This window comes from Stomoxys calcitrans, chromosome 4, assembly GCF_963082655.1.
Source record: "Stomoxys calcitrans chromosome 4, idStoCalc2.1, whole genome shotgun sequence".
NCBI lineage: Eukaryota > Metazoa > Arthropoda > Insecta > Diptera > Muscidae > Stomoxys > Stomoxys calcitrans.
The window spans coordinates 51,922,554-51,947,052 of record NC_081555.1 but is presented as its reverse complement, the minus strand read 5'-3'; the positions used below and the strand labels follow the sequence as shown (position 1 = coordinate 51,947,052).

Genomic DNA, 24,499 nt, shown 5'->3' with positions numbered 1-24,499 from the left:
ATACTTTGCAAATGCCAGTCAATTTCTTATTGGATCAATTAAAAAATTAAGTGGATATTTCGAAAAATTTCAAACCTTTTTTTGGTTGAATCAACTATAAAATTAATTGAAAATTGCAATCGTTATTTTAATTGAATAAGCAATTTTTTTAATTAAACATTTTTTTAGTCACATTTTTTGAAAACTGTGATTGATATTATCATTCTCGTGATTGAAGTAGTTTCAATTAAAAATTAATTGGATCAATTAATATAATGATTGAAACCAATTTTTCTACTCTGCACCATAGGATGGGGCTATACTAACTACGTTATTTCGTTTGTAACACCTCGAAATATTCGTCTGAGATGCCACAAAGAATATATATTCATGATCGTCATGGCATTTTAAGTCGATTTAGCAATGTCCGTCCGTCAGTTCGTCTGTCGAAAGAACGCTAACTTTCGAAGGAGTAAAGTTAGGAGATTGAAATTTTCCACAAATACTTCTTATCAGTGTAGGTCAGTTGGGATTGTAAATGGGCCACATCGGTCTATGTTTTGATATAGCTGCTGTATAAACCGATCTTGGATCTTGACTTGAGCTACAGAGGCCGCAATTCTCAATATGGTTTGAATCGATCTATAGCCTGATATAGCTCCCATATAACCCCATCTCCCGATTATGCTTCCCAATGGCTTCTACTATGATCTTCAACATTCAATTCATTTATGGTCCCAATCGGACTATAACATTAAATAGCTCCAATAGCCTAAAAAGAGATACCGCGCAAAGATCTCTACAAATGCGATCCATTGTGGATGGTATATAAGATTCGGCCCGGCCGAATTTAGCACGCTTTTACTTGTTATTTTGTTCTGTGTACATATTGTTTGTGGTATATTAATTGTAAGCTCAATACATAGTGTGAATAAGATGCACCTATTTTGTCGTGTCTCCTTCGCAAATGATACTGAAGTCATGAAAGATTGTCTTGAAACTATTGGATCTTTTTGCGTTAGTAAACTCTTTAAAATCTCATTAACCCTTGATACCCTTGTGTGTTAAAAAAATAGTTTATGCTCTATTAATTTTTTACACTTTGAGACCCAATTTGAGATACTCAGCTCGTTTAGGATTCTTATGTCTTAACGTTACCAATTATATGACCAAAATTAATGTTGCTTTTCGGAAGTGGTTACTTTTAATTTATTTGTATTTGCTGTGCAATTACAAAGTCATTAAACAAAGCAACAAAGAATAATAGTTTCAAGTGTTTTGGGTTAAAACATAAGGCAGTGCGTAAATGAGTTTGTACAACGAGGTCAGGCTAAAGCGCTCTCTTGGTAATTTTTTTTATAAATAAAATCTCACATTGAAATCAGCTTTGAATTTGTTGCAGATATTTTTAATATTTCAACAATCAATATAACGATATGTGAAAACTCATCCGAATTAAGTTTTTATTGGAATAGTAAGCATTGAAGCCACTTGTGAACTTTTAAGTAAAGTTATTGCCATGTTTTGTTACAAATTGTTTAAAAGTCAAAACGGAAATTTGACAATGAACGGATTTAAACAACTAAGCGCATGAATGTGATAGGTAACAAAACGGTCGCAAACTTCAATGTGCCTCGCTCTTCTCCACTAGTTTCTGACAACTACTTTCTAATTGTCCTTCTCCACTAAAGTATTATATGATCATTTAAGTATTCTTTAAGACAATAATAAAAGTCTTTAATGAAATTTTGGGGTTAAAACCACTGCACGATTTTCACAAAAACTATAATTCTTTAATATTGATTTATCTCTTTCAGATATGTCTGTCATAAAGTAAACTGTTGCACTTCCAACCATTTTGAACACATTTTGATTTAGTAAGACCAAAATGGCTTCACCAATGTCGCCCACCAATATATATCGACAAAACATGGATAATCCTCAGCATGGATCACATGTTGTCTCAAACCACAATGGTTATATACAACAATCGCCAGTCAGATATTATCACACGGGAACTGTGCAGAATACAAATGAACGCTCCAAACTTATTGAAATGCTGAGAACACCGAATATTTTGACATCACCCACCATTGAACCATCATCAAAAGGCCTACTAAATGGACCAGGTCAAAACAATTGTTTTCTCAATTGTGCTGTTCAGGTGAGATTGAAATTTTTATCTTTAGGCATTTAGGCCTCCTCTACTGTGGAGTACAGAACATCTTTTCTCAATTTATTTTATGGATCATATTTAGCATAAACATAATGAAAACATGTTGAACATGACATATCTGCATAATTATGTTTCTTCTCTTTCGAGAAAGTTCAGATAATTACTTAGAAGCCACTTGGTTATTTCCCACTCACTTGAGCTTTAAGGATTCACAAGTAGTAGTATTACACATCAGCATCACATATTTAAAATTTAAGAGAATATCATAAAAATGGAAACTAAATTTATACCACTAAATTAGGCTATGTTATTAATAAGATTCACGTTAATATTTCAGTTCATAATTTTATGCCATCTCCAAAGTAGGCTTAAATCTCCTTTTTGCCCTCTAAGACTGTTCGTGACCTTACCGACCTGGTTGTTATAGCCCTGATGTCCAGTTTAATGTTCGTAAACATGTTCTCTTCATTTTGACTCTCGCGAAAAATAGGCTCATTAAAAAAAAAATTACTTTCTCTCATTAGCTAATAAACAATAAAATCACTATTTTGATTGTTATTATTTATTTATTCATATTTTATTCAGTTCCCATGACATGTTCTTATTCCGGTTTCTTCTTTGGCTGGAAGCAGCTGGCGTCATAGGGGGTCATTCAATCTGTGTGAGCCATGCGCTTTTCTTGTTGCATGCCATTCATTCATTCATGACGAACATTTCTCAGTGGTGGAACATTGCACGAAACTATGTAGGTAGCACAACGTGGCTGTTACAAACTTGCACGAAAGTTGTAACTAATTGTAGGATAATGCTATCTTTTCAAATTGGTTCCAAGATTTGCCGAGAATATGTATGTTTTATTCTTGAGAAAATCTTCAAAATTGCACAGCTTTCTATATGAATTGGTTGGGGCTTATTATATGTACAACAAGTATATGATGAGCAGTTCGGATAAGGGAAAGCCATATTTTTCACTTCAATCGCTTATATTGATATGAGGAAAAGTTCTGCGAGTAGAGTGAGCCTTGGTAGTTGGCAATGATGCTAAGCAAAGCCAAAATAGGCTTAGAGAAATGTTATTTAGAAATAAATTAAATTTTGTTTAAATGTTGTAAACGAGAAAAGGTTGATTTTGAATTTTAATATGGAGTGGGATCAGGAGTATATTTTTTTGTTGTTCAAATAAATATACTCCTGATCCTGACCTCGTGACTTTCGAATAATAAAGCTAATCGCACAAAATTTTATATAGAGTTCTTAAATGTTTATATAGGCGCTGTAACAATTACAACAAATCTCAAACAATGATATGATATGGAAAGCTTTTTCTGAGATTTATGACATTAACTACCTTTTATACAATTATATGTCGTTTTCGACCTGTGTAACTTTTTAACATTCGAAAACATAAAAAATCGCCACACTTGCCATCTCTGCAAATGATAAACAGCGCCCAGACAAACATCGCTGATTTTTACAACTGCACAGAATGAAAAATGTTCATGATATTAATGATTTCGTCATGACATATATGAAAAAATGTTTAATTTCATTCCAATGAAATTTTTTGTAACATTAATGAAATATGCTTCATAAACTCAAATATATGGGATAAATGAAACATCATAATTTTTATGAGAATCAAACGTATAATTATGTAATGATATTATTAAAATTTTCTTTATATATATGAAACAAATTTTCATAAATATACGAACTTTTTTTATGAACAAGCATATTCCTAAATTTTTGTTCGTAAAATGTGTGATTTCATAAATATAACAAAACTTTACATGATATATATCAACAAAAGGTTATGAAACCCGACCCTTACGTTTATGACGAAAACTTTTCTTTGTGTTCCAAGAAGACATATTTTTTGTAAGGTCAAAGATAAATATTTTTAAATGTGCCGCAAACGGAATGATAAAATAAATGTATCCTCATCCTAGGGTGTAGCTGGCAAAATACCGATGGCACTATCGATATTTTATTTTTTGTCTGATTTTTGATTAATATTTTTCCTATCTATACTATTGACAAAGTTCAAATTTTTGCAAAATTGAACAAAACATAGCTAAATCGAATCAGAAGTGATTCTAAGACTATCAGTATACTTGTCAATGGGTCTAGCTTTCTTCCTTCTGGGTGTTACAAACAAATGAACAAAGCTATAGTACCCTGTACCACAGCAGTGGTGTAGGGTATAAATATGCGATCCGACACTGACCGTATTCTATTAGATACATTGCTCCTATAGAGGGCGCAATTTTCATTCGATTGTACAATGACTTCTCTCATGACTTCCAACTGACTTTATTAAATTAAATTTTATTCGGTCTAGACATATATATAAAAATCGATCTCCCGATTTTTACTTCTCATTTGCGTTTGAAATATAGGTTTGGGAAATTAACGTTTAACGATAGTATCGACTCTATCGATATTTATTATTAAAAATATCGAATGTTGTAATTATCGATAGTTTGACAGCTCTATATGGTGTTGGGTATAAAAACCATTGCATCTTCTTATTTTAATTTTGATCAGTCTCTAGAGAAGCCTTCTTCTATAGAAAAGGGCTACTGTAGTTCCAATCGGTTCTATCCGGAATGGTGGTAGGTATTAGTAGACGCCCCATGACAAAGAATATACTTCATTTGCCTCACAGCAGTGATCGCAGAAGTTTGTCTAGCCAAAATGTCCAGAGGCATTATAAATAGCATTAAGATCAGCGGCTAGGATATACAAATAAGACATCGGGCAGTGGATTTTACAAACGCCGTCCACCAGAACAGCATGTGGAATTCCAGGTCTGACAACTGCAGTATACACCAGTTCATGATAAGCCCCCAACTTTTGCAAAAGGCCCGCATGCAGTTTTATGGGATAAGAGTTGCCTTCTCGCCCTTTTCAAAATACTGAAGTTGAAGTTAAATGTCCTCTCCAACTCCAAACTTTCCTTATACGCAATAGCGCTTCATCAGCATGCGCCACCACTTTGACAACTTTTTCATCCATAGATAATAATGTATTGCTGATGACTATATCATAAAGCAGGGGAGACAAAAGTACCTCTTTGAGGTGTCCCTCTGCTGATCCATCTTTAAAGATCTACAGATCCCAAGCCTGCCATAATTCATCACTTAGAGATATCACCAGCTCCCTTATTATTGATGTCGGTTCCTTTATAGCGATATAGCCGTCTCTATAGGCCATGAAGTGCTGTTTCAGTGGACTTGCCCTTACTATGCTCATTAGGGCGGGTTGATTTTTTTTAATCGTATAGCGAAAACGCGCGCTTCTCGACTTGAAAATGTATACGCCCGCTTTTGTCAAAAAATAAATGCTGGAAAAAAAAACTTTTTTTCAAAAGAATAACCTTTTAATGTGTTCGTTGCGGCATATATATATATATAAGCTGGCAACGTGGGTGATTTTATTTATTTATTAATAAAATTAACCATTAAAATTGTTAGACTTGTAGAACCAAATAATGTGCAAACATTTTTGAAAACGTTATTTTGTGAACTTTCAATTTCCAAAACTATACCCTCCCTGCCCTCGTGTTCTTGTATAAAAGCACAACAAGGAAAACCCATTTCAAAATACAAGCTATATGACAAGAAAATTAAATAATTTTAAAAGACTTCAAACTACCTCAGGCCATAACATTGAGCGGCCTCTAAACACCCGCACTTGTAGGAAATGACAAACTATTCGCCTGGCAGTGGGTTTCGTTCCTCAAATCTAAACTTTTCAAAAAACCGAAGACAAAATGCCTAGGGGTATTAACTTGGGAAGACACAAAAACGGTATACAATTAAAACAAAGAAGAAGTCAACTTGAATTCAGTGAAAGGAAGTAAAAAACCAAAAATGTTAATCCATTTATAAGAAACCAAGTGAAGAAATGAGAATGAGCGTAACAACCACCATGTTTACTTCGGCAATCCTGAGAAGTTAGTATTCTAGCTTAGCGCAGATTTAGGTAAGTTTAAGGCATATACTCGTAGTTATGTTTACTAACAAGACACCATCATCCTCAAATGAATGTTCACGTGTTGTTGTGTATTTGGGGGAAATCATATTCCCATGAAACAATTATGTTTAATTCATGCGAAGTTGACTACATTTTCCAGCTCTTCTGTGATGCTTCCGGAGTGGAGCTGTTTGTTAAAGGTACGCTAGTAGGATAAGTAAGACGGCTTTTGTTAGTAAATAATCAAACCAAAATCAATAAAAAAATTAATCAGATTTCTTACCTGTATAACATTTATACATCAACAAAAATTATTAAATTATGGAATGAATATTTAGATACATATTAAATAGCGAATTGGGAAAACTCACGCTTCACTCTACAGTATTGTTTGCATTCATATCGATTATATTTTATCGATCAATCTACAACATATTTCTTTTTATTCCATCCACCATAGGATGGGGGTATACTTATTTAGTCATTCCGTTTGCAACATATCGTCTTACTCAAACAGAGTTTATATTGGGTTGCCCAAAAAGTAATTGCGGATTTTTCATATAGTCGGCGTTGACAAATTTTTTCACAGCTTGTGACTCTGTAATTGCATTCTTTCTTCTGTCAGTTATCAGCTGTTACTTTTAGCTTGCTTTAGAAAAAAGTGTAAAAAAAGTATATTTGATTAAAGTTCATTCTAAGTTTTATTAAAAATGCATTTACTTTTTTTTTAAAAATCCGCAATTACTTTTTGGGCAATCCAATATGTTCTTGAACACCTTGACATTCTAAGTCGATATAGCCTTGTCCATAATTTTGCCTTTCTCTCGAAAGCTCTCTAACTTACGAAGAAATAAAGCTAGCCTCTTGAAATTTTACTCAAATACTTTTTATTTATGTAGGTCGTTTGGGATTGTAAATGGGCCATATCGGTCCGATCCGATCTTGGATCTAGTGTTTTTGCGCTTCTAGAGGGGGCAATTCTTGTCCGATTTAGCTAAAATTTTGCATGAGGTGTTTTGTTATGTTTGTTATATTTCAACAACTGTTAAGTTATGCTCGGATCTTGAGCCTTTAGATGGCGCAATTATTATTCTGTTTGGCTGAAAATTAGCATGAAGTGATTTGTCTTGACTTGCAACAACTATGCTCAGTATGGTCCGAATCAGCTTACAACCTGATATAGCTCCCATAAAAACCGATCTACCGATTATATTTCTTGAGCCGCTAGAGGGCGCAAATATGGTCTAAATCGGTCTGTAGCCCCCATGTAAACCGATCTTCTGATTTCATTTCTTGAGCCGCTATAGGACGCTATTCTTACCCGATTTGGTTGAAGTTTTGCACAATGACAATTAACTAAACCAAGTATGGTCCGAATCGGTCGATAACCTGATATAGCTACAATAGCTTAGCAATTTATTTCAATTTTCCTTTGTTTGTCTATAAAGAGATACCGGGCAAAGAGATTATAGCCAATCTCTTTAATTAATTAAAATTTGAACTGATTTTTAACTTATTTAAATCCTATTTTCACTTACACCAGTGTTCCGATTTTACTTTAGTATCGAATAGAATATCAAATGCAAATGCAAATTTGCTCATGAACATTCCATTAAGGAACAGGGGGAAACTTCTCACAAAATAATGAGTGCTGTCCGATTCAAGTTTTTTAAAGCTCAATGATAAGTGGCCTCCTTTTTATAGCCAAGTCCGAACGGCGTGCCGCAGTGCGACACCTCTTTGTAGGGAAGTTTTTTACGTGGCTGTCATACCAAATGGTACAGTACCTCCCAAATGTCGCCAGCATTAGGAGGGAATAACAACCGTTGAAATTTCTATGATGTTCTCGCCAGGATCCGAACCCAGGCGTTAAACGTCATAGGAGGACATGCTAACCTCTGCGCTACGTTGGCCTCCAATAGAATATCACAATTGACTATTTGAGCTAAGATTTAGAATTTGATTGGCAAACAGGATAGCTGACACGAAGTGTACCCATATTTATACTGGTATTTCTGACAAACTGGGAATGACAGTCTCATGATATTCGTTTTATTGACAGTTCATTGTGTTGCCTACAAGCCACCAAAAAAATATGCTTCTGAGTTTTTTTATGAGTATGGGGTACCTAGGGGGGCCGCCCCACCCCCAAACTTACCAAATATATATATAGAGCAATCACGTCAATACGGGATTCAAATGAAAGGTATTTAAGATTAGAAAACGTATCTGATATCCAATTGTCGGACCAAGTGTTTAGGGGACCCACCCAATCCCTACAACACCCCTAAATCGGACATATTTACCAACAATGGCAAAATGGGACTTAAATGAAAAGTATTTCCGAGTAAAATACGAATCTGATATCCAGATGTGAGACAAAGTTTCTGGGGGTCCACCCCTTCCGCAAAACACCCCCCAAGCAGGACTTATTTAATGACCATGGCAATATGGAGCTTAAATAAAAGGTATTTGAGTGTAGAATACGAATCTGATATCTAGATGTGGGACCAAGTGTTTGGAGGCCACCCATCCCCGAGAACTTCCTCAAAGAGGACAAATTTACGACCATAGCAATATGGGGTTCAAATGAAAGGTCTTTGGAAGTAAAGCACAAATTTGATATCAATATTCGGCATAAGTGCCTATGGGGCCAACCCACCCCCACAACACCACCTAAATAGGAAGTATTTGCTGGCCATTGCATTATGAGACTCAAATAAGAGAGTAGAACACGAATCTGATGTATATTTTTAAAACCAAGTCATTGTCTAGGGGACGTTCCACCACCATAACAACCCCCAAATAAGAAGTATTTGCTCACCGAGACAATTTAGGTCTTCAAGACAGCAGAGTTCCATATTCATAGGTTTTAGGGCCCATACCCCAAACCGGACATATTTGCTGGCTTTTGCATTATGGGATTTAAATTTATGGTATTTGAGATTAGAAAACGAATTTGATATCGAATTTTGAGGCCAATGCCAATATGGGGTTCAAATAAATGATATATAGATATAAAGGAATAGAGCACGTTGCTGATATATTTTCAGGGCTTGGTGTTTGGGGGACCACCCCACTCCCCAAAACACCCCTAAATCGGGCATATTTACCGACCATGGCAATGTGGGGCTTAAATGAAAGGTATTACGGGGCAGAGCAAAAATTGAAACCTACTTTCGGGATCAATTTTCTGGGGGTTTACCCCTTTTCCAAAATACCCCACAAACAGCAATTTTTTACTGACGATCGCAATTTGGGACTCAAGTAAAGGTATTTAGGAAAAGAACACGAATTTGATTATAAATGTAGGACCATGTATTTAGGACATCGCCCCTTCCCCAAAACATCTCCTAAAGGGTAAACATTTTTCGACCATGCCAATATGTTGCTCAAATGAAAGGTATTTGAGATAAGAATAACCTCATCCTGTAAACCCCCACTAAACCAATGGCAATATGGGGTTTAAATAAAGAGAGTAGAGCACAATGCTGATATTTTTTCAGGGCTATTTGTCTGGGGGACCTCCTCAACCCAGAAAACACCCCTAAACTGAACATAATTGGAGAAAATTTTCCAACCATGGCAATATGGGGTTCAAATGAAAGGTATTTGGGAGTAGAGCACGAAGTTCGTCCCCACTTTCCTGGGGTCCTTCCCAGTATCCATATAGAAGTCTTTTTAGAATGAGGTACATCTAACATCCAAACTTAAATGATCTTAAACCCTCTGAGCGAATTCAGACAGCAATATAGATCATAGGGGATTTAAATAAGGAATTTTTATTGTTATACTGTTGCTCCAGTGATAAACACATACTATTTTCGTAGCATGGTATTTCATTAAAAGCTCTTTTATTGTCAAAAATAGATATTCAAAGAATAATTTTGTTCCATATAAAGTAAAAGAAGGCGCAGCGGTGCGGTCCCGGTTCAGCTATTTATTCATAAAAGTATGATTGCTTTCCCGGCCGATACGGGATGACTATGAGCACCACACAGGCTGGAACTTAGAGCTCCGACTTGTGTGGTGGTGTGGTGCCCATCGTTATCACAGGAAGCTTAGCTGAAAGCTACCGGGCGCGTCCACAGGTTGCGGATGGTGGAAAGCTCCGTTTTTATACGGAGTAGCTGCAAATGCGGCCGCGGGCAGTCAGCGATTTTCGAGAGGAGAGTCTCAGTGAGGAGTCAGGTGGCACTGGCTCTTAACTAAATACTGAGTGCCAATGATACTCGAGATGACAAGGCGAGTTATTGGCGCCTTCAAATAACCAATGGCCAACATCAGCGTCTGTTCCCAGGTTAGGGGCGGCTGGCGGCGAGCGTTGGATCTTGGAGCAAGCGGCTCGCCACAACGAGGGATACATGCAATCCCACAAACCCATGCGGTTGGGGCGCTGGGCCAGTAACCCGCCCCCGGAAAACATAGAACTACTATGAAAAACAAAGGAATAGTAAAAACGGACCCCCCCAACGTTGACGACCCACGCAAACGAAAAAAGGACCATGATTTGTGGATCTGCACCTGGAATGTCCGCACTCTTTATAGAGAAGGTGCAGTATACGCGCTGGCGGATGTATTAGAGAAGAACAAGGCAGACATAACCGCCTTACAGGAAGTGCGATGGACTGGGAATGGCGTCACTACAACACCAAACGGTGACGAACTATACTATAGCTGCCATAACACGAGGCATGAATTTGGCTGCAGATTTGTGGTTAGTCGAAGACTGAAACACCTAGTCTCCAGCTTTACTCCGGTGGATGAGAAGAAGCTCCAGCAAAGAAGTCTTTTGAAGGCAAACACGGTGGTACACGCAAACCGGGAAGACCAAAAGCCCGATGAAAAGATCAAGTTGTGGGAGACACCTCGAAACTTGGTGTCAGAGATTTTAGAATGAGCGCAGAAGATCGAGGCGCTTGGAACGCTATTCTACGTTCGGCTAGTGGAAGAAATATTCTGTCATAGCCAATTAAAGTAAAGTATGATTGCTTTATATTTGGCTGGATATTCACAAACGGCTATTGCTGGCATACTCAGACAACTCAAAGACAACAAAAAATGTGTGTATTACACCATAAATTGTTATTATAACAATAGTAGCGTTGCCAAACGCCATGGTTGTGGTTCAAAAAAACTCCGAAAAACAATTGAAATGGTTCTGCGAGTAAATGTACGAAATTCACGCCGTAGTGGTAACCAAATAGTTAAAGATCTGAAAATATCCTGTGAAAGGATGTCACAAAAAAGCGTAGACGCGAAAAAGGAAAAAGTGACGAACTTCCGATGGATGCGTTATAGAAAGCCATAATACAGAAAAGTTCTAAAAACCTGGCAAATTACATTTGTTTAGCTTGCAAATGATTTTTTAAACGACACAGAGCATTATTCAAAGCAAAAAGTGGTTATATCGAGCAACATTAAACTGACTCTGTAACATAGATTACTTCCTTACATTTTTTGCCATTTGAATAAATAAAAAATATTTTCACACAAAAAAATGTGGTCGTTTGAATTGGTAACACTTCGTGTTATCTACCTTCTATAATCCTGCTTCACTACATGGTGCCGAAAATAAGAATTTTAAACCAGAAACAAAATGCTGTAAGTTCTTTTACATTAATTCCATTAGTAAAGGGAGAGCGGTTTAAAAAATGTCATTACAAAAGACTCAAGCCATGCTTTGGAGTTTGTTATCACATAAAGTTGAAAAGACGCATTGTCTGTGTTGTGGCTGATAACGCCGGCGAGAAAGGCGCTGGTGGTGTTGGCAGCTTCTGCAGCTCCATTAATTTCAATGTGGACATTGTAAAAAATAAAAATTTCCCACCATTTTTAAAATAAATCATCATTTATTATCATTGTGTTTTTCTTCTTCTTTATTTCTGGCTTCGTTTACTTCATTTACGATTCAGTCTCGATTAACTTCTTCATCTCTTCCACATTTTCGTTAAGTATGGTTGGCGCTTTTTGTTAAATTAAAAAAAAACTGCGATATGATACTCGTAATAATATTATTATAATATCCGTAACAACCCCTTGCATTTTTCTTCAGTTTTGTATTCAACTTAGTATTTACATACATAGACAAACCATTGGCCATCTCTCCCTCAGACTAGTATGTTAAAGATGAAGGAAAAAAACGAATGTCTTTTGAGCTTATCGTGTGAACTAATCTCTCAGTCTGTCTTGTTTAATTGAGCCTATCTTGGCCAAGAATATTATGCCATGATGAAGACGGCCGACTTTGTGGAGCTGGCATGGTAAGGCTAATAAACTTTACTTCTTAACCCATAACAGTGATCGTTTAAGACAAATGTCTTCTTACATATACCACTCTCACACAGGCATAGAAAAAAAGGAAACCTAAGGAACGGAAGACACCACACGAAGAAGCCAAAGAAAGGTCGAATTTCTCATGTCAAGACTTCACTTGCACTTCCACACAATAAAGGTGGGGGCACAAGTACGCTACCATAAGTGATGATGAAGAGGAAACCTGTTACAAACTGCCTTTAATAATGTTTACCTTGGTCATGAACATCATACTGTATGACAGTGTTTTAATTGTTGTGGTTTTTTATAAGGAATTAGTGAAAGGTATCAACAAATAGTGCACAAATAAATGTACAGTTGTTGCTACGGACAACGTTTTAGAGGTTAAATTTATTCTTAATTTTACAAAACAGAAACTATATTTATACCCTACAATACTACGGTAGTATATGTTATTATAACTTGGTGCATGGTACGTAACACCCAGAAGTAAGTGAGATAGACCCATTGATAAGTATACGGATCGGCTCAGAGTCACTTTCTGATTCGATTTAGCTGTGTCAGACTGTCTGTCTGTCGGTTCATGTTAATTTGTTAAGGCGTAATTTTTGGCCTAGGGTAGAAACAGGAGGAATGCAAAACCAGAGTGGCGATCCGCCTATCCATCACGCTGGTACGTATCTGCCTACGCCGGATCTTATGGCACATTGCGCTGGAACCACCCCCTTCCGTCCACAAATCTCAGGAGACCTCCCAGACCCGGATATGAACAAAGCATGTGCTCGATAGTCTCCTCCTCATGCTTATCAAGACAGTTTCTGTAGAAGTCATTGTGCGATAATCCCATGCTCGCCGCCACGCGGCCTATGGCACAGTATCCGGTTATGACACCAGTTACATAAAACAATCCGCCACACACCCCGACCTCACCTTCTTCGAGCCTAAGGCCTAATGCACCGCCTTAATGTTCACATAAACCCTGAGTTTTGAAGGGCGGTTAATTCCTTACCAGAATTTCGTTTGAGGCTACTGTAATGGTACAGACCTCTCCCTGAAAAACCATACGCTAGTCCGGCAGTCTCAAAAACATACCGATATTAAGTGCGTCAAAGTAGACCCCTCATCCAGAACCTGTCTCCATCTTGCAGTCGTCAGTAAAGATCGATGTTTCATCTCCCTCAAACACAGCATTTGCCCTCCATTTGTCCCTCTAGGGACAATGAAACCTGAATGCCCTTATCTCAATCGTTACCGGGGCCAGGTAGTGGAATATGCTCCTTAGTCTACCTTCCGCATCCATAACATTTTCCTCATACGAGTCCTCTTATTGGCCGTATAAGTGCAAATTTTGCCCATGAACATCCAACTAAGTAAACTTCTCACATATCAATAAGTGCAGTCCGATTGAAGTTTGAGCTCATTAATAAGGGGCCTCCTTTTTATAGCAGACTCCGAATGGGGTGCCGCAGTGCGATTCCTCTTTGGAGAGAAGTTTTACATGGCATAGCACCTCAAAAATGTTGCCAGCATTAGGAGGGGAAAACCGGCGCTGAAGATTTTTTTTGATGGTCTCGCCAGGATTCGAGCCCAGGCGTTCAGCGTCATAGGCGGACATGCTGACCTCTGCGCTACGGTTGGCCGTATACATCCAATAAATCATCTTTGGGGGTAAAAAGCGCACAGTGCCGTGCTTAACGGCTTCTTTTTCTCCGTATAACTCTTCCAGGGCAGCTTCGAATAGAGGACTCTAGCAAGGTGCTTCGCTAAGATATGAAGCCTATTGAAACTGGAAAAATCGGTTCAGATTTCGATATAGCTTCCATAAATATGTTGGTCCGATTTGAATTAGTATTGCATATGTGGCCATTTTTAAACCGATTCTCAAGAAATTTGGCACGAAGGGTTCATTTATGAGTTTCGATATCGCTGTTGAATTTCAAATAAATCGGTTCAGATTTAAATTTAGCTCCCATTTACTTCGCCACAGCAAATATATCCATTAACAATTTATTATTGGCTCTGGAAGGAAAAAGTTTGACACCTTTATTCGCGTATGCTGATGACGTGGCTATTAGGAATAACAAAAATTTCCCAGCAATTTAAGATGTATGCGTCAGAAAATTACATCTAAGACGGAAGTTGTTATTTTCTGCAGGAAATGCAGGTTACCCACAGTGGCACTTGTCTCCTTGGGAGGAGAGAATGTTCCATTTACAGAAAGATGTCTTGCTGGACAGTATATTGAACTTTAGTTGCAACATTTTGGAAATGACAAGAAAGGCAACTCTTCTCCCATATACTAGCTAGAGAACCATTGGCAAAAGTTGGGGCTTTAAACCGCGTGTCATGCTCAGGCTGTATACTGCAGTTGTTAGACCTAAAATGTTCTATAGTGTTATGATCTGGTGGACGGCGCTTAAAATGTTCACTCACTGTTCCATAACCAGCTGGATCCAAAGGATGGATTGTTTATGCTTATGCTTAAGGGAACATTCTATCTGTCCATTCGGCGGCTGTGCTTTCCTTGATGCAATGCCTGATGTTTCAGGGGCTGTGGATTTCACAAAGCCTAAGCCGTTTTTCGATAAAAAGAACTGTACCTCAATTCCTGATAAACTACAGTATCTTTGGTAATAGAAGTTTCGTACACAGTAAGTTTTAGGCTAGACCATCATGTGGACTTTATGGCTAATGGGTGGCCATGTGGTGGAATGGCTAAGATAAAATGTCATGGAAGACGCTTGGCATAAATTTGTCCTTAGACATTAAACCTCTAAGGAACATTCATATATCTGAATTAACAACCCACTCTCCGGAGCCGCGTATATCTCAATGAGAAGGTTTAACATCTCAAAATTCACTTGTGCTGGCTGCCGGGCCATAGGGATATGGCAGGAAATTGTAGAGAAGTCGTACTTGCACGTCTAGGTACTACCTTACACATTCCAGGGGAACTGAAATCTCTGTACATGCCTCCAGCGACACCTAAGTTAACTTTTTGGGATGAGGCCCGAAAGGTAACGAATGACGGAGTGCGGTTGTGAACGCTCCAAAGTTATGTGACTCAATAAAAACTTGAAGATGTCTACCGCCTTGTCACGTTGGGTAGAACAGTGGTCTTAGTCATTTTGAAAATCATCATCTGATCGGAAAAAAAGCTTATAGACTGAAGGTTGTAAGTAACAACTCCAGCAACGTCCAGAAAGAGGAGACTATAGAAGATCTGGTGTTTGACCCACTCTGCAGCAGCAGATGAAGTTCCACATTAAGTTCTCATTTCTTTTAAGACTTGTCTGAATCAACCTCCATTCTATGGTGTAGATACGATTTAATAAATGCAATGGAACCAGTTCAAATACAACCAAAATTCCTATTCGAACTAAAGACTTAAGACACGTACGTGTTAACAATGTCCATTCCGTACATCTTACTCATGTCGGGCATTTTTAATTTAAAATTGAAGAAAATGGAAATTATTTCATGGTCTTTGAAAAGTGTGGAACTGATGATATGGGGGAGGACAGGCGATTTAACGTCTGCATTGTTCAACGAACCATGAAAGGAAGATATAAGCGATGCACCAGACTCAAAAACATAAGGGGAGGAAAAAAGTATTGAGGCAAAAGTTCCCACTCGCTGCAGTCAACTGTAGCGGTTTAAATGCATGTATAATGAGCTGCTTGCCATAAGGCTTTAACACTTTTGATCGGCTAAATGATTATTTCCCCCGTAACTTTAGTGCTTTTAAAGGGTTCTACCAATGAGGGGAATCATCATGTTGAATAGGCGAAGCGCCATAAATGTTTGCACTTTAATTCATTTAAAGTTGTAAAATCTGCGAAGAGACATCCTTGCAAGTGATTATGAAGACAAATAAGTTATTTTTAGGGCCAACAAAAATATCATACCTAGGCATTAATCAAAAATGTTCTCTTTTACGTTTACATTATCTCTTGACACATACCTTTCCTTACACTTATCTTCAGCATTTAGTTCTTCCGTTTTTTAGTCCCTCCACCATGGGATGAGGGTATACTATCTTCCTTAGCCCATTTGTTAGATCTCCAAATATTTGCCTACGACTCCAAAAAGTATATATATTCTTTATCATCATGTCATTTAAGTCTATCTAGCCATGTCCGTTCGTCTGTCCTTCCGTCCGTCCGCCTGTCGAAATCTCACTTCCGAACAAGTAAAGCTAGCGGCTCATTATATTGAGTTTGTATTTTTTTTTTGTACATGGGCCAAATTGGCATATCTGTCAAACGAGAAACTACAACTACTTTATATTTGTTTTATTGACTGCTCATTCTATTTTTTTACTAGCCCCCAAAAGCGTTTATTTGGTCGTAAAATAACAACCGGCTATTGTTCGCGAACTCAAACACCTCAATATGAACAAAATGTTTGTGGAACGTTTAAAAGTCTTTATAATTATTCCACAACGATTTATGGTGCGATCCACCATTAAAATTATACTGGTGCCGTTGGAGGCTACCGTGGCGCAGAGTAATAACATCCATCTATGATGCCGATGGACTTGGTTCATATCCCAGCGTGAACATCAGAAAAATTTTCAGCGGTGTTTATCCCCTTTTGAATGCTGGTTACATTTGTGAGGTATTCTGCACTCAAAGAAAAAAGTCTGCTAATGGTAGCAGACACTGTCCTACAGTCAGCTAACTTTCCTGCTATTATAGCAGTATTTCTGCTCTATTAGCGAAACATGTTTGCTATTTTGAATAACACATTTCGTTTCGCTTGAACTTTAATCGGACTGCACTCATTGATATGAGAGAAGTATCTCCTGTTCCAAAGCAAAAGCAAGTAAGAACCGAGCAAAACCGACCTTTTGATACCTTACACCACTTTGGGTATGAAGGCTAAGCGCTCAAAATTAATATTTGTTTAAATTTGAAATAAAGCATTTAGATCAAAATTCGTACATCTGGAAGTGAATATAGGACGATACACATACACAAAAGCTACAACTTAATCTGAACCAATTTCGATGAAATTTACCGACAATGTCAAGAGTCATAAAAGAAGATTTGGGGCAAAATTTTATAAAGATCTGTTGTAAAACTTATATATTATATTATTATATATATATATATATTATATATATATATATATATATTATATATATATATATATATATATATATATATATATATATATATATATATATATATATATATATATATATATATATATATATATTGAATGAAATTTTGCACGAAGTATTTTGTTATGATATCCAACAACTGTGAAAAGTATGGTTCAAATCGGTCTATAACCTGATATAGCTGTCATATAAACAGATCTGGGGACTTGACATTTTGAGCTTCTAGAGGGCGCAATTCTTATCCGATTTGGCTGAAATTTTGCATGACGTATTTTATTATGACTTTTAACAACTGTGCCAAATAAGGTTGAAATCGGTTCATAACCTGATATGGCTGCCATATTAACCGATCTGGGATCTTGACTTCTTGAGCCTCTAGAGGTCGCAATTATAATCCGATGAACGACGGATCCTCTCATGACCATCAACATTCGTGTTTATTATGGTCTGAATGGGTCTATTGCCTGATACAGCTCCCATATATAAATCGATCGCTATATTTACTTCTTGAGTCCCCAAAGGGGAAGGGGAATTTTGAATTGGCTGAAATTTTACACAGGTCTCCAAAATATATTATTCAATTGTGGTCCGAACCAGACCATATATTGATATCGCTCTAATAGTAGAGCAAATCTTTTCTTTTATCCTTTTTTGCCTAAGAAGAAATGCCGGGAAAAGAACTCGACAAATGCGATCCATGGTGGAGGGTATATAAGAATCGGCCCGGTCGAACTTAGCACGCTATTTCTTGTTTATACTATATGCATTAGCCGACAGGGACTGTCCGGGTTTGTTGATTGATTTACATGCATTTACTTATAAGTATTGTGTGATTGTCATTTACTTTTCAACACCCTTCAGTGAGCATGTTTTTTTACTTGTAAAATCGTTATTGTGTTTAAATAATACAAAATTGTGTTTGGACATCATGTTATAAATTTCCAATGAAATTTCTGTAATTTAAAATAAATTATTCCCTTGTAATCGACATACTTCTCGCGTAGAGCGTTATGGCTGTCTATGCACAGTAATTTTTGTGCGGACGGAAACGAAAGACGAACGTGTTTCAGATAGTAACGATTACGATTGATTTTGTACTAAGTGTTTGAAAGTAGTTCTTTTGGGTGTTAGCAACATTTCATTAACATTACTCCAAATAAATTAAACGGAACAACAAAAAACATTAAGGAACCACAGGCAGTATGGATGTGTACATTATCGGAGTCTAGCTCATTATCACGAATTGGTTCAAATATCGAAGAAACTCAGTGTGCCGGAAGTGAATTCAATTAACATCTTTCTCTTGTATTGTATGAATTGTATTAGTAAAGTAGGCGGTTCCAAAAAGAGCTGTGAAAAACATCATTAATGCGCCCCTTTTCTTCTTAAAACTAGTTAATGGCCTTTTAAAAGTTGATTTTAAAATATAATTCATTTTTTAGGTTTATTCTTGAATATAGACTTTATACAGGTGAAGAAAATACAATACTATTTTTCCTTTTTGGATCTAAAGTTGCCAAAGACACATGCCATTTGTTATCATAAGCATTAATAATATGACGATTTCATTTTGAAGATGGAGCAAAATATAACCCAACTCCGAATTTTACCTGTCTATTAACGAAACACAAATCTGTGCCAAATTTTTGCTCATTTGCGTTGTTAGAACTCAATTTGAGAATCAATGATGTCTACCTCGTCAGCAGTCCATATTTTAAAATCTTACAAAAAAATCTTAATTAATATATCCACTGGTATTGGCATTTGATTATTTAAACTTTGTAAAACTTCTTCCATCATTATATGGTTTTTTCAACTTTGTCAACATCATTATTGTAAGAATCTCTTTTTTTATAACTTACTAGTAATCAAGAAAAAACTTTATGTAATTTAACACCCTCATACCGACTAAGAGCTATTAAGGCTAACATTGAATGAGCATCTCTCACTGAGCTGTGGCCAGCTGAATGTTGCTGCATGCCCTAACTTTTTGATGTGCCACCCAAGCGTTTTTCTCATTCCATGTCAGCCGACATGAGTTGGGAATGCAAACGACATCACTTTGTGTGGTCATTATTCATCAATTATCAAATTAATACTTCATGAGGGCGAATATTCAAGGTATAGTTTTACTTTAACATGAGAAAGCCCTCACCAATATGACTCGTTAATATATTTTTGAACATTAAATGATACAAGGCATTTATAAAATAGAAACATTTTTTGTATGCTATACGTATAACAATTTCTTCGGAAACAAAAAAAAACAAATGCTAAAAAGTTAATTTCTTGATTATCTAAAATCTTTTTCTGCTTTTCTGTGAACGATTATTTTTGATTTATATGTAATTTAATCATAAGGGCAAACTAATTTCATTATTTAATTTGTAACACCCCGAAAGATAAGCCTTAAACCCCATGAAGTAAAATTGTTGTCGATCATCACGTTCTTTCGTCCGACTTATCATACCTAGTCATTCCGTTTGTAATATGTAATATTGATCAGGGCCTCCATAAAGTTTATATATTTTTAATCGACTTGACATTCTAAGTCGATCTAGTTATGTCCGCCCGTCCCTCCGTCCGTTAAAATCACAATAGGTCGAACGAATAAAAATATCCCATTGAAATTTTGCGCAGATACTTCTTATTTATGTAGGTTGCTGGGCATTGCAAATGAGCCGTTCATCGATTTTACTTCATAATCCTCTAGAAGGCTAAATTTTTAGCTGAAAGTTGATCCAAAACGGTCCATTACCTGATACAGCTTCCATAGTAAACAAATTTGACAATTAGAGCCCCTCTTGAAAGCCGCAAATGTTATTATTATGACTTCCAACATTCATAGTAGGTATTCCAAATCAGTCAACAACTTGATAAAGCTCCTATAGAACTGATATCCCGATTAGATTTTACAGCTATTAGAGGCTTAAATTTTTGCCAGATTTGGCAGAAATCGGTGCATAAAATGTCCATCAATTAAGTTCATTTGTAGTAATTTTGACAACATCCATGGATTGGTATCTGGTGAAATGGACAGTCACTGTGTGGACAAAATGAATTGACAAGACCATAATTTTTAAGCCATTCTTGGTTTACTCGTACTTTTTGTCTCTGTATTTAGATTTGACCGATATTTTTGGATGAACACAGCTCTAAAGCAGTTTCCAAAATGCATTCCCGCATTTAATTGAAGCCAGGCTCGATAAAAACGATTGGAGAGCGGCTATCGATGGTCGCAAGCGCACTGACCATCACTTGAGATGGTGGACGTTCATAGGCTAAAGTTCTCATACGTGCTCTCGGTCAAGTGAGCAGGATCATTGTGGGAGTTTACGAATTGCTCAATTGGGGACATTTTCTCGACAACGATTTTTGCAGCAACACCTTTGCTCTTCCCAGTCTAATTTTGTGTTTTTATACCCACCACTATAGAAAAGGGTGTATATTCATGTAATCATTCCGTTCCGTTCCCGACCCTACAAAGTATATATTTCTGACCGTCATCACACTACAGCTTTCAAAATTTTAAATATTGAGCTGAAATTATGAACAAATTCGTATTTCTACCATACAAAGGTATGAACGGGTCCCTTTCATTCGAATTGAATACGTTAAAGATCGGAACGTATTAGATATATATAGACCGATCTGCCGAGTCAGGCTCTTAATCTCATAAAAGTCGCAGTTATAGTCCGATGTTTTTGAAATTTTGATGAGTTCTAATCAGAGATCAGCATGAGACCCAAAATTTAGCACTCAATGGCCACTTTGGCGAAAGTAATTGTCTGTTAGGCATGTCACCTATAAATAAAGTTAGCTAGAAATACACCCACATATACAAAAGAGAGAGAGTACAGTACATTTTAGTAATGTGGGGATGTGTTTTTCAATTTGATTGCCGGCCATCGTGTTTTGCTTGGAAATAAACACCACACAGATGTTTCCTATGAAGCCAAAGCAAGTAGAGGAATGAGACATCAAGTGTTGTTGAGCGGATAAACTGCATTGCTTTTTTGCCCTGGATTTTTTTTTTTGGATAAGAATTGCTTTTAACAGTGACGTACGTGTCTTTTTAATAATGACAGACTTACTTCTATTTTCCTACCTTTCACCATAGGATGGGGGTATACTAATTTCGTCATTCCGTTTGTAACACCTAGAAATATGCGTCTGAGACCCTAAAAAGTATATAGTATATTTAAGTCAATCTAGCCATGTCCGTAGTGGTAGCCCAAGGTGGCAGCTATATCCATACGTGGTCCGATTGCACGATGTTATTTTGATTTAGAATGCTTCTTAAAACTTGCACGACGATTTACGCATTGTTAACCTATACAAGAGTATTTCAAGAACTCATTAATTATCTACAACATACGGTTTTAGTTGTTGCTTGTTGTTGAATCAAAAGACTGAAGACACGAATACGAGCATGGGCATGATATAAATATTTGCGGAGGCTAAGTTATCAATAATAGCAACAGCTAAACTTTTAAGATCAGGAAATCTATAAGTAAATCGAACTGTCCATAGCCAATAGAAATCTCTGTGAGATCATAAAAAAGTTTAATAAATAACATCACACCTATGTGCGTACATAATGACAGGCAAATTTGATACAGAAAACAAAAGAAGGGAGTGTTGTGGATCATTTTGAAGCCAATTTAAATTAATTAAAAAACACATTTTTTAAAAAGCGGCATCGGGTTGTTGAATTTAACAAGTAAAGTTTTATATATTTGGTCGGTTAAAGTTTTTTGATACCAGAGGCACGCGACTAATAACAAATTATCTGAATTTCAAAATAAGTCGTTCTTGTACGAGTATTGGTTTTGTTTTTGTATTCAACTCCAACGGCAAAAACAAAATCAAAACACACAATGCGAATAAAACAGAATAAGAAAACATGAGATTCCTAAAAAGGTTGAAATATATTGACAGCAGCCGCAAGATAATATGAGCAGCCAAGATTTGCTCCACAATATCTCACATGCGTTGAATGCAAAAAAAACCACACTGGAAAAATATCAAGAAAATTTTTTCAATTAAATAATGATTCCAAAAATGTTTTCAACTAAAATATTAATTGAATTAATCATTTTTAAATTGAATCTAGTTGTTTTTCAAGTACGATCGTGATTGAAATTTAGAAAATTTTCGATTAAAAAAGTAATTGATTCAATTATTGTTTTAATTGAATATTAAAATAGTATTATATGTAAATGTGATTGAAAATTTTATCTTTTTCAACTAAACATTAAGGGCCGAAATCACTAACTTTTTTCTTTTTGTCACTAGATTCGTTCGCCAATTCTTTGAAGCAGCTGATTTTATTGATGAAAAAATTGTGTGACAACAAGAAAAAAATGTGGTTTTGGCAGTAAATGCTTTCAATCATTATTTAATTGAATTGGAAACTTTTTAGATTAAACAGCGCTGTTATGAACATTCGTTTTTGAAACAGTTAAGACACTTGAAATTTTGATAAATACGTTCTATATATAGAAGATAAGAATTATAATCTTATTTATTATAATTATCTTATTTATGATTATATTATTATTATCTTATTTATTATCAAAATATGTATATTAATGGCATAACGGTTCCTTTAACATCGATTTCATTATAACATATTCTATATAAATGTGTTTTTGTTGGGTATACTACCCCAATGCTTGTACTCCACCCAATGTGTTACTCAAAAATGTGTTATTAAAAATATGTTATTCAAAACACAAAAATGTGTTATAAAAACTGCTGTTTTTTGTGCTGAAAATGGGAAAGCAGACATTACTGTTGTTTCAGTTGTTTTGTCTGCTGTTATTTTAATTCGTTTAAAAATTAGAAAAAAGAAAAATCTTTAGTAGGTTGATATAGGATGGAATATACAAATTCTTAAAATGTTTTTGAGCTCGTCAGAATCAAATATGTCCAATCATTTTTTTAATTGAATATGCAATTTTTTAATTGAAAAATTGTCAATGACTTTTTTCAAAAACTGTGGTTGAAATTATCATTTTCGTGATTAAATCAGTTTTAATTAAAAAATTAATTGGATCAATTAATGTTGTGATTCAAAACGAATATTTCTGTTTTTTTTCTGTGTAGTTGTGAAAAGACCACGAGGAAAGCAGTTAAAGCTACTCTAGCAGATTGCCTGCCCAAGAAAAATGTGGTAGCCCCATTAGCCTTTTGTTGGCTGTCAAAGTAAGCCAGGGCATTATGTATTTCGGTCTTGCAGGGGTTTTTATTGTTGACGTTTATATGTGTGACATACTGTCTGTTCGTCGGTTGATGTGGTTATCTTCTAAGCTGCATCAAAACGGAGCTTGAGAGCAATTCGCATGTTTGTTAATTTCTCAAAAACTGTATGGTAAAAATAAAAGCTTGCTTCAATGAACTGTATAACCGATACACATTTAAATTTTTCTTTTTTTTTAAATTCTTAAAGCTATGGTTTATTAAGAAAAAAAAAAAAAAATAATATTTGTTTATACCTTTCACCATATGATGAGGGTCCGATCCGTTTACCATCGTATCACCTCGAAATATTGATCAGCTATCCTATCAATTTACATGTAATATTGATCGTCATGTTATTTTAAGTCGATCAAGCCATGTCCGTCCATATGAGCAAATCACGATAGCATCTACTATTACTAAATTTCCATGAACATTCCATGATGGAACACACGAATAAAAAAAATCGCTTTAAATTTTGCACACATTCTTTTTATCGATATAGGTCGATGGGGATGGGGAAAATCTGTCCATATTAAGATATATTTCCAATATAAATTGAACCATTATTTCTGCTATGACCCCCAATATCCGTGGCAAGTTTGATCTGAATTGGTCAATAACCTGGTATAGCTCCCCCTAGATGGCGCAAGTCTAAAACGATTTGGCTGAAACTTTGCACAATGACTTCTCCTCTCCTCAAACATTCAGCAAAGAAT

At 36.1% G+C, this 24,499-nt stretch overlaps 1 protein-coding gene across 3 annotated transcripts in view; it reads left to right on the top strand.

Moving 5' to 3' along the window:
• Nucleotides 1–24,499, top strand: part of LOC106081420 (uncharacterized) — a 334,294-nt gene that overhangs the window by 144,897 nt on the left and 164,898 nt on the right. For all 3 annotated transcript variants that reach the window (XM_059367670.1, XM_013243355.2, XM_013243354.2), the window contains one exon: nucleotides 1,797–2,143. In XM_059367670.1, the coding sequence (XP_059223653.1) occupies nucleotides 1,868–2,143 (276 nt within the window). In that variant the 5' untranslated portion in view covers nucleotides 1,797–1,867. The remainder of the gene's footprint in view (nucleotides 1–1,796; nucleotides 2,144–24,499) is intronic.